Source organism: Seriola dumerili, unplaced genomic scaffold, assembly GCF_002260705.1.
Source record: "Seriola dumerili isolate Sdu_G_001 unplaced genomic scaffold, Sdu_1.0 BDQW01000226.1, whole genome shotgun sequence".
Classification (NCBI taxonomy): domain Eukaryota; kingdom Metazoa; phylum Chordata; class Actinopteri; order Carangiformes; family Carangidae; genus Seriola; species Seriola dumerili.
In genome coordinates, this window is record NW_019174481.1 from 3,277,377 (window position 1) to 3,291,301 (window position 13,925).

General features: G+C 39.6%; 1 protein-coding gene across 1 annotated transcript; it reads right to left on the reverse strand.

Annotated features, from left to right (window-relative positions):
- Positions 1–3,294: 3,294 nt before the first annotated feature.
- Positions 3,295–8,412, reverse strand: LOC111228814 (keratin, type I cytoskeletal 9-like). The gene is made up of 6 exons (XM_022754888.1): positions 7,701–8,412; positions 7,190–7,250; positions 6,287–7,005; positions 5,019–5,880; positions 4,777–4,834; positions 3,295–3,668 (listed from the first exon to the last, which is right to left on the reverse strand). The coding sequence occupies exons 1-6, from the start codon at positions 8,094–8,096 to the stop codon at positions 3,635–3,637; spliced, it is 2,130 nt and encodes a 709-aa protein (XP_022610609.1). The 5' UTR covers positions 8,097–8,412; the 3' UTR covers positions 3,295–3,634.
- Positions 8,413–13,925: the final 5,513 nt, after the last annotated feature.

A 13,925-nucleotide genomic window follows, 5' to 3' on the forward strand; every position in this document is an offset into this window, starting at 1 on the left:
GCCTGTGGTGTAGCACCAGTAAGGCTCTCAGTGTATGATGGATAATCAATGACATAGATAAGTAGAGCAGTTTTGCAGCGGCTCTGGGCTTACAGCAGCTCAGCTCATGACATCCAACAAATGACATTTGAGGAAGGTCATTTGTTACTCAATTAAGTCCTTGTTTCCAGTTTGCACAATTTTACTTTGGTACATATTGTGGATAGACCAGTGGGTAACGACACATTCCTCCAAACATGTTGTAGAACTGGAGTTCGCACAATTTGTGTGTTTTGCAACATTAGTCAGGTCAAAATTATCATGACCCAACGCTTTGATTTATGACCAAATCTAACCAAACCTTGCAAAACTAAATTCCAGCTCCAGCTGTACTGTGTTGCTAATGCTAATTAGCTCAAATAAGTATGGTTAACTTATACCCGATAAACATCAGCATGTCTACATTGCCATTGTGAGGATGTTACCAAGCTGATGTTAGCATTTAGCTTGAAAGACCACTGTGCCTAACCCATGTACAGCCTATGATACAGGCTCATGGAGCCACCAGCATGGCTGTAAACTCTTACTGTTGGTAGACATACAGACCAAAGGATAACAGTATAACATTTTAACATTATTCTTGGAAACATGTTGGTGTAAAAATGTTGTAGTTTCTGCTGAATTCAGTGTATATTATATGTGTTTTACACAAAATGGTTTGTGCAGGGTTAGGGTTTAGGGCTAGAGTTGGATTGGGTTTCTAGTAGCCTACAGATTGGGCAATGACAAGCATGTTAGCAAAGTGATGTTAGTATTTACCTTGAAGCACCACTATGCTTATGTACAACCTCACGTAGCCGCCAGCATGGCTGTAGTCTCTTATTGTTCTTTGGTACATACTGTAACGTAGCTACACATACAGACCAATGGATAACAACATAATATATTTTCATTGTTCAGATTGGTTGAAACTATTGTTCAAATGCAACAAAATGCTAGCAATTACTTAGAGCTGTGGACCATAACATAAAAATGACAAAATTAGAGCAACAAAGTCACCTTTGATATATGGTTTAACACTAGGTTGTTTGTGCTACTACAGTAAGACCAAGAAAAGTTTTGTTATGTTGACATCACGTGTACAGCGTTAGGACTTCAGGATTGTCCATAAAACTGAGGCTGCATGGGTCTAGTTCCTCAAACAAAGGTTACATGAAGTCAAACCCATCCTCTTTAAGCAATTAAACTGAGCCATGTTTTCCTTTCCATTACTCCCCTGCTGAAAGGTCAAGGTGAAAGTCAGGGTTGTGCTGAAGGACTTTAACACAAAAGGATGCCGAGGGCTGGGGGAAATTTTCCCTCCTAGCTGTTTCCAGCATTTATCTCACTCCCCCCTTCAACACTGTAGTGTCTGCACAAGAGAAAGGCTTTTACCCCCTGATGTCATACCAGCCTGGACAGCCATGGGACCGTGAGGGACGCCAGGCAGATAGGAAATGCAATTAGAAGTCACAGTTAGAAAGGGGACATTAGCAGCCAAAGACAAAAGAGGTCACCATCCTGCAACCCCAGGTGAGGAAGGAGGTCGTAATCATAAGCACCCGTTCCCTTTCCTGCATTGGGAGGGGGATGGAGGTGGCAGGACAGACTGTGACTCGTGACACAATAGCCCCCACTTTTTCTCAGTGGTCTCAGTGCGGTCGAGAACCCTGAAGAATGGCCAGAGATGAGTCTAATGTGTGGAAGTCATTTAGCCTCAAAATGACAATGTACTGGATGATCCTGATCCCAGTGCATGTGGCCTAAATAATGACCTACTTGAAAAATAGGGACAAGTATGGGTTGACTAATAAATGATGGCAGGCTTTGCTTATGACAATTGATTTTGTTATTGTCAATGACAGTAGTAAATTATAATGTCAAGAATTTTACAATTTTTTTCTTCACTGTTTGATCTGTATTGTGCACACTGTGTTACCAAAGCCATTTCATACAGTATAAATCACTTAATTCAGTGTTTAAAAAAATGATTTTTATATAGTTACACAAAGCTTTGTAATGAGATCCACTTTGTACTAAGGTAAAAGCTTTGACCGACACAGCACTTATTAAAATGGTCTTATTTACCACTGAATGCTTATCTACTTATTTCCCCCCTGTGGTATTATTACTGTTGCTAAGTACAATAAAAAAAAAAATGTGTCAGTTGAAACAATAGTCAACTGTGTCATTTGGGTACAAGTAATAAAGAAAAACATGAGTTGAAAGGAAAGCTTTTTGAGATGACGGGAAACATATTTGCACAATGTCCAGTATCATCCTGAAGATTTTCCAGTCAGTAGTTTTAACACTTCCTGTGTCTCTGCTAGTCTAATAAAGTGATTCCCAAAGACATCCAACCAACTGACCTTTAATATCCTCACAGCTACTCCTGCAGTAAGCTGCACATCCCAAATGTGGAAAAACACTTGATGTTAAACAAAGGATATCCTTTAGACGGGAAAGAGCTCTCCCTTCGCTCAAGTTTAAGTGCTGTATTTATTAATTGGCGCCAACACAATACACTTTTGGTTCTTGAATTAACAGTGTGTTCCCATCCTTTCGCAGGGCAACGAACAGGATGTTTGTCTGTTCTCATGATGGTTTGTTTCCCTGCTCCATTTTGGCTCCATAGTAATGCTATTCTAGTCTAAATGAGATTTAATTTGCATTGAGCTGTTCTATTATCCAATACGTCAGTAACATAATCCAAAACTCTATTGCAGTGATTTAAGGAAAATATCCCATTCATATCTCACAAATATTTAAATGGGGTGTTTTAAACAGTCCTGTTTATATTTTTCTATATTGATGTCCATTTCTTTGTTTTATAAACCAAGCAAACACCAAAGATTTACAATCTAATCTAGCTGCTGCTGTTTTTAGGCTTCAGATACCAATAGAAAATCCATCTTTCCCCTTTCATGTGTTCTTTATAAGAGATATATTAGGATTTAGGACATCTGTGTTCTCTATGAACAAGTGACGCAGCATTGTTTTTAACAACAGCAAGTATACAAGAGCATTTCCGGGTTCCTCCTGTCTGCCTCCGCTGGCCTGTTGACAGGTTGGCAGGTAAACATAAACATGCTGAATGGATTAAATGGCGTGGCCAGTAAGTCTTCCCTGAAACCTCACAGAAGGGGTCGGAAAAGTCATTTGCAGACAATTAGCCACACAATAGGTGACGCACACAGGGACAAACAGTTATTTCCGGATCTGAATTGAGTTATATCTTAAATAGCCTTGTTTATAAAGAAGAGACAGGCACAGTTGAAGTGTTTACGTTTAAACAAACATTTTATTTTTATGTATTTACATTGTAAAAGTACTACATGTGCTTATTCATGATAAGTGGCTTACTGTAGATACAAATCATTAACACTGACTTCACATTTTACATTCAAAAGTGCAAAAGTTATTCAAATTATTTCATAAATGCATATTGAAATATAAACAATCATAAACAATGTATAGTACACATAATGTATATAAATTTTGTATAGTACATTTATTGTTATACAATATATAAACTCAATATGACAGCTTGCATTTGGCTGTGTGTATTAGATGAAATGGACAAATCTCTTTAGATTTTTCTTTTGGCTCAGATGGACTAACCCAACATCCTGGAGAGATCTTGTTTGTCCCTGAAGAAAGAAGGAAAGAAAGAAAGAATTATTACATTGTACATAAAATTTAAAGCTTCACAGCTCTCCTCTCATGATCTCAAGGTTTACACATTTCTGTTTTTTTATCTGAAGTTTTGATCCATAAGAAGATAATTTTGAGGTTTTATTATATATAATTTGTATCTAATTGTAGTTTTGCATCTCCTCTCTCAGGCTTCTCTCTGGAGCTCTAGCAACAACAGCGTTGGCTCAGAAAAGACGTGAATTACTCAATCTGGTTTGGGAGACTTCAGGCGCATTTCACGATACACTGAATTGCCAAGGAGCAGTCGCAATGGGCTGATGGTAAGTGGGCAAGTAACTTGAATATGTCTGATCTTGACTTTTTTCCGAGTGATCCAATAAAAATATAGCAGATTTCAGGTGAACACTAAGAGAAACCAAATTCTGCAAGGTTGGATGGTGGGTCCAGTTGGGCCGGGCTTGGGGCATGGCTCAGAGCGGGGACTGCTTTTTTGTGAAATCACAAAGTTACAGATACCCTGACTGCTTGTTGCACAGTTTGTGAATACGGTCTGTGTGCATTTCAATGTGGACTGAGCACTTTGACACTTTCACCGCATTAATATAGAACCTAGACCTGCTTTATAATCAAAAAGACATGAAAGTCTCACTTTATACAAAATTGGACCTTTAGAAACACATAATCAAACCACATTGTTAGGTAGTTATTTTGACTCAGTCCCACATACATCATCCTGAAATACTCACCAGTGCACCAAATGTGTATTAATCCATAGTGGATTAAACTACAGTGCCCAGCTATTAGGAAATTATTTTGCCACTTCTTAAAAGAAACTAAAGTATATATTTTTGATGAAATTTAAAAAACTGACATCTCCAGTTAAAACCAATGTGTTTGGGGATGAGAGGCATAAAGAGAGTAGGGGAGTCATATTACACAGAGATGAACTAATGTGTTGTTGGTTTTGTTTTTCATTAGATTTATTGACAATAACATAATATAGTATTGCTTCCGAGCACACAATGTTCAGACTAAAAAAAAAACAGCAGTGACACTTTCACATTCACTCAAAACCTTCAGCTGAGGAGAGTTCATACTCACTGTGGGCTAGAGGGGTTGATGATGCGCTGCAACTCTTGAAGGTGCTGAGCGACATTGACTGTTGGTTAAACATATAAGAGAATGGCGATTTGTCATTACTTAGCCAGGAGGGTTATCAATCAAGCTGCTTTTAAGCTTCATGATATCAAAAAAACAAAGTTTTGGTTTTCAAAAATGTCACAGAATGGGAATAATAAACTACAGATAATCCCACTCCAGCTATTGCATTTATTTGTTCTTACCTGAGCCACCTCCCACTCCATTTGTCCTTCCAAGTGATGATCCAGTTCCACCATAACTACTCCCACTTGATAGTACTTTCCCTGTTCCACTTCCTGGCTTACTTTGTCCTGAGTTACTATTCCCCGTCCCAAACCAAGAACCAAACACTTGGGAACTTTTTGCATTTGATGTAGGCTTGTTTGCGCCTATCCCACTTGAGCCAAGGCTCGAACTTGACCCAAGAGAGCCAGAGGATGACCCAATGGTTGATGAGCCTCTCGCACCCAGGGCTGGCTTATTTAAACCTATCCCACTTGAGCTAAGACTTGGATTTGACCCAAGTGACGAGAAGGATGAGCTTGAAGAGCCCGTCCCAGTTGATCCTAGCTTATTGAATCCTGTACTGCTGGAGCCGAGGCTTGAACTTGACCCGAAAGATGAGCTTGAAGAGCCCGTCCCGGTTGATCCTAGTTTATTGAATCCTGTACTGCTGGAGCCGAGGCTTGAACTTGACCCGAAAGATGAGCTTGAAGAGCCCGTCCCGGTTGATCCTAGTTTATTGAATCCTGTACCACTGGAGCCGAGGCTTGAACTTGACCCGAAAGATGAGCTTGAAGAGCCCGTCCCGGTTGATCCTAGCTTATTGAATCCTGTACCACTGGAGCCGAGGCTTGGAATTGACCCGAAAGATGAGCTTGAAGAGCCCGTCCCGGTTGATCCTAGCTTATTGAATTGTGTTCCAGATGAGCCAAAGCTAGAACCCAACCCACCTACCCTACCAGTAGAGCTGGATGTGGCAGAACTGGATCCTCCACCATTAGACCAGTTCCACCCAGACTGACTCGATGTGCCTAGCTGAGTGGTCGACCCACCAAACTGTGGCTGGAATGAAATGAGAGCAATGTTAATCTGGGAAGACTTGGTTCTAAACCATGGACTTCATTAACACTTCACATAACAGACAGAAATATTTGCCCAGTTTTTCACACTTCTGTCCTCTTGTTCTTTATTGACAGACATTTTCCCTCCTCCCTGAGTAAAACTCAACAAAATCACTATTTGATATTTTGTTATCTTTTCCCTTCTCTCTGCCTTCATTGACAAACAGCTTCAAATTATTCTTATTTTTTTATCTTGAGTAAATTGAATGTTACTTTGGTAATTAATGGCTGACTGGAGAATACAAAAGAGCTCAGAAAGCCGAGCTTGTGGCCCCCAAAGGCCACCTTGCTGCTGACACCCCTGCAGAGAATATAACATGTTCATGTCATGGTACTTTTTTTCTTACCTTACGCACACAGGACATGTTGAGATGCTTGACTTGCACTGTGAGGTGATCAACCTCTTTACTTTTGTATCTGACACTTTGTTCCAGGACTTCTTTCTCTCCAATTAGCCTCATCTTCTCCATCAGGAGTTTCTCCTTGTCCTGATCATGTTTCCGCTGAAGCTTTTCAAAGTTCTGTTTGTGCTCCTGAATCAGGCCTGAGCGGTTCTGCGTGCACCAGCGGTAGTCCTCAGACAGTCGCCAGTTCTCTGCCTTGAAGCGACTGTTCTCAGCTTGGATTTCGGACACCTGCTCTCCCACAGTGTTCAGGTAACGCTGGAGCTTGTCCTCCACTTCTCTGGACAGGTTGGTGCAATTGGCTCGGATCTGCTCCAGGTGTTCCCTCTGTTTCGGACAGGTGAGCTGGAATGCAATGTGTGTTGGGAAGAGGGATTCAATCTTCAGTAGGAAAGCCTTGGAGACATTGGAGACACCGCTCAAGGACTGGGAAAAGTCCTCTTTACATCTTTGTTTATAGAACTGCAGCTCCTTTTCTTGTGTGGATTTGTCCCTCCTCAGACGGATGGCCTCCAGGTTAATGTAGTCTCTCTCTCTGGCAGTCTGCTCCACTTCTACCCTCATCGTCTTGATTGTTTGGGTGAAGTTGGACTCAACAAGATCAAGCCTGGCTTTCATCCGTTCAACCAGCATACCACAGTTGCAGGTATCGGGAGTTGGCACTAAAAAAGTTAATGGAAATAAGGATAATGGAAAAAGAGAAAAAAAAGCAGGTAAAACTATTTTCTCTAAAATTCATCAAAAAGATTAGGGAGAATAACTTCAATTTGTAATTTTAGAATAATAATTTTATAATTTATAAATGTATTGTGATTGTTTTTGGGTTACTTACTCAGACATACTTACTTAGTACTTTGCAGCCTTGACCTGAGATCCTGTACATCATCATCTCGGTATTGCACTGTTGCTGTTCATGTTAGCAAAAGAAGAAATCCATTAATGTTATAACGACTTTTTTCTAGACCAGAATCAGGAAGAACTACTGATCTTTCATCAAAGCTGTCGTTATATTAAAACTGTCTCACAAATATGTCTGTTCAACACAAGAGTGGTACTTTGACTCAAAATAAAAGAATCAGATGTGTTTCCTCTTGTTTTGAAAATGACAAAATTGTAAAAGTACACATAGACAGTAATTAGCAGTATATCTATACTGAGTGCTTCAAACATATCAACAGTTAGTGAACCATGCTGACACAAATGTACCCACATCCTAATTTCTATGGTGGTTGAAACATTAGGAGTTGAATCCCAAATTAGACAGAGGTTCAATTTCACATGAGAGCAGACAGTCACACTAAAGACAGGAACTTGCATTTTAGATATAATAATAAAAAAGTGTATATCAGCTTCTCACGTGTCTCTTCTCTAAGTCTTGGATCATGACCACTGAGATGTTGATGAGGTGGCGGATTTTGACCAAGTCCCAGTCGTTACGGGCCTTTTCAGTCAGGGTGGCATTGAGTAAGGTGGTCAGGTTCTTCCTCTGCTGCCTGAGGCCGACATTCTCTATGGAGAGTCGGCTGAAGCTCTCCTCCAGGTCCTGGATGCGCGCTGTGGATGCCGAGTCCTGATTCTTACCGTAGACCAGGAAGAGCACGAGGCTAACTATGATAAGAGACTGAATAAGTGAAGAGAAGAAGAAGACAATGCGCATGTAGTAGCCGCAGCTCTTGCCCTTTGAGCGGTACTGCATCCTCTTTTGGGCCTGCGGACTGTGTTTGGACACCTGGGAGTAGCCACTGCTGTACATGGTTGCTGATGAGAAGATGAAAGTGAAGTAGTAGAGTCCAGTCTAAGGCTTGAGGATTACTATGAGTTGCCAGCCAAGTTCAAAGCTCACTGGTCCATCGCTATATCAGAGGACAGACACCTTCCTCTTCAGCACTCTGCAAACCAATTGAACAGATATGATGATGCTGGATTATCTCAGACCAGCCATACGATTTCACAGTCCATTTCGTGCTAAACTTGTGCCCCTTCCTTAAAAAAACCCCACTACAGATGTGGGCCAGACGTTTCCTCTCTGCACTGTTGATAACATGAGGGTTGATCAGATTGTGGGCAAAGTGTAAACATGGATAAGAATTTATAAACTTTTCAGTCTCCTCCCTCCATCAGCAATCTGCCTTCAGCATTGGCTGCCCCTTAGAGGTTATCAACACACACACACACGCGGTCAGATGGGATGCATGTACAGTACAAGCCGACCCACTCTCTCTCACTCTCTCTCTCTTTCTCTTTCTCACACACACACACACACTCACGCACACACACATTGGCATTTCCTCATCATAAACTGTCATTTGACCATTTAGTGTTGAGCAAATTATTATGAATCTTTAAAGCAGGAATGCAGAACAGATATAGAACAGATGATGAAGAAATGTTGATTAGAAGACATTTACATTGACAACACTTTCTGTTTTCTCTTGTGACCACAGGCCATAAAGAGCTGTGCACAACTCCTCCATAAATGTCCCAAAAACATTTTTTATGGGATCATGGACAGTGTTTTCCGGTGCATAGCTGGCCAGGAGGACAATGGCTCATGTTGTTCCTCTGACGTTCTCATTCAGTGGCTCTTTGATGCTGCGAGTCTCAGTCCAACATGATGACGTGGGTAAGCTGCCCTCTGTCTCATAGGAGGTGCGCACACACACACTAACATACACACACCCAGACACTCAATTTGAAATGAAATTCAAGAGTCAGACAGTTAGTCAGATCTTTTTCCTGCCAGGCATTGTTGATGTGCCAGGCCTCATCTTGACAGGAAGCAGTAATTCATAGAGGAACTGTTGATGGCCAAACCTTAAGCAACATTTAGGACAAGATTGCAGATAAAAGGCGCCAACAAACGCAGGATATCAGAGACAAATATGAGACATAAACACACAGTGTTGATTTAATTGAGGTTGAAGTGGATTGTTTATATCTTCATGTGTGGACAAGGGTATGGGTGGGTTTATATTTTTTATTTTCATTGGCTATATTTGCAGTTTGGATCTATTCACAGGATATTGCCTGCCTGGCTCAATCAGTAAGAAAGTCTTGTTGCATAATTTATACGCCTGATTAATGTCTTTTATCAGTTGGAGAGTTCTTGCGCAATAAAAAATATTATTTTAATAAAAGACAGAGCGCAGTCCACTCTCAGCTCTGCTACTTCATTGATACCCAGCAGACTTAACACTGAGCATGAAATAAAAATAATCTAAGGTTAGCATGTGTCGCTGTTATGCTTTCAAAACATGCAATAAGTCTGGAGACTGTGCTGATCTTCCACCATGTGAAGCCACTGTCTGGTTCTGTTCTTGTAATGGTTTGGACCATTATCTTGCTGTATGTACAGTATTCTTCTGCTATTGTTACAGAAAAGCCGCAAGTTAACCAACCTCTTAATCCCTGAGTCTGGTTTCTACATGATTTTTACATTTTTGGTGACCTAAACTTTTTTTTTTTTGACCATCAACACTTTACCACTTACCTTCGTGCCATTTAAGGTTTGTCACTGGACTTGAACTGCTGAAATAAAAACTGGAATTGTTGTAAAACTTTAGGCTGATAACTCAAGCAAGAAAGTGAATAAGCCCATTTCTCAAAAGGTCGAACTGTTCTTGTAAAAGTAGCTACTAGCTATATTGTTAGATCATCAAAAAAAAATGAACAAAATTAAAGAAGAGAACAAATTCAGGCTTGTTTCACAATGCAGAGCTGAAACGTGCAGCTTTAACATTTCAAAAACGCTTCAGTCTACTTCAGTCTATTCGGCCTTTTAATCTAAGCCTGTGTAACATGGAACTGGAATTGCCTTTCTTAGTGCTACATCTACAAACAAGTAAGAGTATGGACAAAGGTGTAGTGGTGTGTGCGCCTGGAACGGATATATCCAGTATAGAAAGATATAAGTGTTTCCTGTTTAAAGGGTGGCTGCACTATACTTCTGCAGAACACTTGGAACAATGTGTGTGCCTCTACAAGTGAGAACAAATAGTCACATACTCCTGGTCTGAAAACCGCATTAAAGGGTCAGTTCACTTACACAACAAAAATACATATTTATACCCTCAATTGTAGTGGTGCTGAGCCATGCAGGTAGATCAGTTCCTCAGTTAAATTAAAGGTGAATGGGGTTTTGTTTGTGATGCTCAACGCACTGAAAAATGGCATGTGGAAAACATGCAACAGCAAAATGTCCAAACTACTCTGGATAATCTTAGACACCATTTTCAACAACTTTCTGGTCCCCAGATGGGCCTTTATAAAAATGTGCACAGTTCAACGTGTGAAATACCAAACAATGCAAAACGCAAACAGTACAATATATTGTTGTATGATAAAACTTCCATTAACACTGATGAAAGACATGCAATCATCCAACACTATAAATTTTCCTCATTTTGAGTTTAAAATGATCCTATTTATGATTAATTTTGATTTCTGTGAGTTCACACTCCAGTGGAAAAAGATAACTTTCCAAAGGAGGTTTTATGAAAGGACACATTACAATTCACAGACGATCCCTGAGTTATTGAGCTAGAAACTGCCCGAAATTTCATCATATCACTGAGCACCGTAATATATTATGATAAGGAGAATGATAAAGACTGAATATTTCTACCTTCTGCAGAACAAGAGTGAAATCATATCAAAGATATTTAATAATCACTTTAAGAAGCTTGAGAAACAGTTCCAGAGAAAACTGTTTATCTAAACCAAATGTTTCCAAACCATCCAGATACTGTTTATAGACTGTTCTCAAAAGCTGCCCACATGGGTGTGAAACAGCTGAACCACAGCCAGAGCTGTACCACTCCCACACACCAGCAGCTGCTGTAGGTGTGCAGCATCTGCTGCTGTAGCTGAGGTTACACAGTCTTAACAGAATGTACAGTTTTTGGAGGGGGCTCTGGGTGTCACTGATTACACCCTTACTGGGCCAGGTAGTGAGGGAGGAGAGCTCTATTGTTTTGGTGGTGTTTAGGATATGAAATGTTCTGTTAGACACAAAGCAAATTGAAGTTGTTTACAGGGATGGCTTCCTGTCAGCTGAGGGAGTCTGTTCAGTGCGTTGAACATGAACTGTGTGTCCTTGACATTACTCTTTCACTGAGGCCTGTGTGGTTGTAGCTGTAGAACAATGTTGGTGTTTAAGAGGAATCCCTTTAATTTATTTGAAAAAAACAAAAACAAAACAACAATTTTAACAAGACCATAACATGTAATTCATTAGTCAGTTATATTCAAACTGACTGAGAGGTGTGAAGCAACCAAAAAGGGAGTATTTTAGTGTTTGTTATTATATTTGAAACATGAAGCCAAGATGTGAGACTTGGGTGAACACTCCACTCCATTACACTTATATTTCTTTAATTTGAATACAACACATACCCACAACATCCACCAAGATCCGCTTGCATTGGCTTAAATGCTGAATACTATTATGTTATTGACACAAGTAAGTCTTCATGGCATAATGGAGTTACTCTGTTCTTAATTTATTAGGATTTTATTAAGAACCCCATTAACATACACATATTTTTCTTACAAGTTCAATGTAATGGAAGATATTTAAATCAATAAAAACAGAAAAATAATTGAAAAATGTCCAAATGTTTGTTACAGGTAAAATATACAGAGATACTAAATATAATTTCTTTTTGTAGTCCTATTGGAATATATTTCATATATATTTTTTAACTTTGCACAAAAAACTAATCTAAAAGCAGCTAAAGTATTATACAGCTACAGCAATTGGCCTCTACGGACTGTACTAGGCTTCCACAGACTGTAATGTATTAATTAAGACTAAGAGTACTGATTTATATATTTCTGATTTATTTATATATATATATATATATGAACTATGTTTATATACACACAAGGAAGTCCATTATTTTGTTAAAGCAGGAAATGTTTAAATTCTCTTTCATTGTAACCTGGTAACTGTGAAACTCATGTTTCTCATGTTTACATGCAGCTCACTGATGGCATAGTAAGTTAACAGTCTCAATGCAAAACTTAAAACACACACACACTCACACTCTCTCTCACACACACACACACACACACACACACAGTAATTGTCATGGAACACACTGACACTTAGTGGGTGAATCAAGCTACAGCAGCAGTCGTCAGACTGTCTTGATCAGGGGAGTGGATGAACATCTTCAGTGAATGAGCTACAAGATAAGTAAGTAAAGCAGTAAAAACATGATAGTACATGGGGGAAAAGATAAAAGTTGTATTTTACTTATTGATGGCCTTTAGTGTTTAGATCTGATTATATATATTTAATATTTGATGGACTGAGTCTCCCAGTCTATGCTCCTGAATTGTTAAACTAACAACTATCCTTGAAGTATGAAAAATGTAAACTAACCTAGAATCTGTATGAAATGTGTATTAATTGTGGTTGTTTTGACCTCAGTTTTACTAAAAAAAATAACATTTACGGAGATGCATTTCATTGCTTTCTTGCCAAAAGTGAGATGACAGGCTCAGTACCACTGGATCCAGCAGCAGGTTAGTTTAGCTATAGACCAGAAACAGGGCGAAACACTTGGCCTGGCTCTGTCCAAAAGTAACAGATTTCACCTCTAAAGCTCACATATCTATCCTCTCTATATGTTGTTTGTCTAAACCATAAAAAACAAAGGGTAATTTGTAGATTTATGGTGGATTTTGTGCCAAACTGTTAACCTGAGGTGGTCTGCTTTGGTACCTGTGGACAGAGCCAGACGAGCTGTTTCCTCGTTGTTATGCTAAACTAAGCCAAGCTAAATGTCTGCTGGCTTGAGCTTCATATTAGCTTCAGATCACATATAAGACAGTAGTATTGCTTTTCTCATTTAAGTCTTGGCTCTCACTAATTTCCACTTTTACGTACGTGTAAAAATGACAATTCGCCATTTTAGCTTCTAAGCAAACAAATTTCTATCTTTTCTCTTCAGCACTTCTCACTCCACCCACCTTCCATATTGTTTTACCTTCCGTTACAAACCACACACAACAAGTGGATTTTCCTTATGATGAAGCCTGAATAACACAAAGAATAACACCGTGAGGTTTCCCTCCATGATGCTCAGCTAATTGGTAACTTGCTCTGAAAGATCTGGTTACCCAAATCACAGCCGTGTGCAATATCAGATGGCCGGCCAGAAGAAACAGGTCTCTGTTACTGAGAGACATGAAGGGGGCAGGGGCGAAGTGGTAAATACTTGGCTACCAACAGACTGAACAGAGACAAATAAACAATATGGTGCTAAATAACTGCATGCGCAGTTTGTGTTAAGTGGAGAAAGAGAGTGGAAATGCTTTCTTTTGTTGTTTGCGCCCCAGCTACTGAGTGGGCAACATCCCATCGTCTGAATTTAAATTATACTGTACTGCTTCAGCAGCGTTAAAAAAATTCAGACACTCATTTATCATGACAATGCATGATGATATCAAAGCCAGAATCGTTCAAATGAATTTTCTCAACAGGCGCTGTGATGTGCAATCCTCTCAGATCATTTATTCAGGCTCGAATTTAATTTAAAAATGAAAGACTAGCTGTGACCAGTGGCTCCTGTGG

Bases quoted from the DNA above. Each gene is read 5' to 3' on its own strand.
- LOC111228814 (XM_022754888.1), bottom strand. From the start codon at position 8,096: ATGTACAGCAGTGGCTACTCCCAGGTGTCCAAACACAGTCCGCAGGCC. The intron at 4,835-5,018 runs GTAAGAACAAAT...TTTAACCAACAG, and splicing joins TGGAGTGGGAGGTGGCTCAG to TCAATGTCGCTCAGCACCTT. The intron at 3,669-4,776 runs GTGAGTATGAAC...TTCTTTCTTCAG, and splicing joins ATCAACCCCTCTAGCCCACA to GGACAAACAAGATCTCTCCA.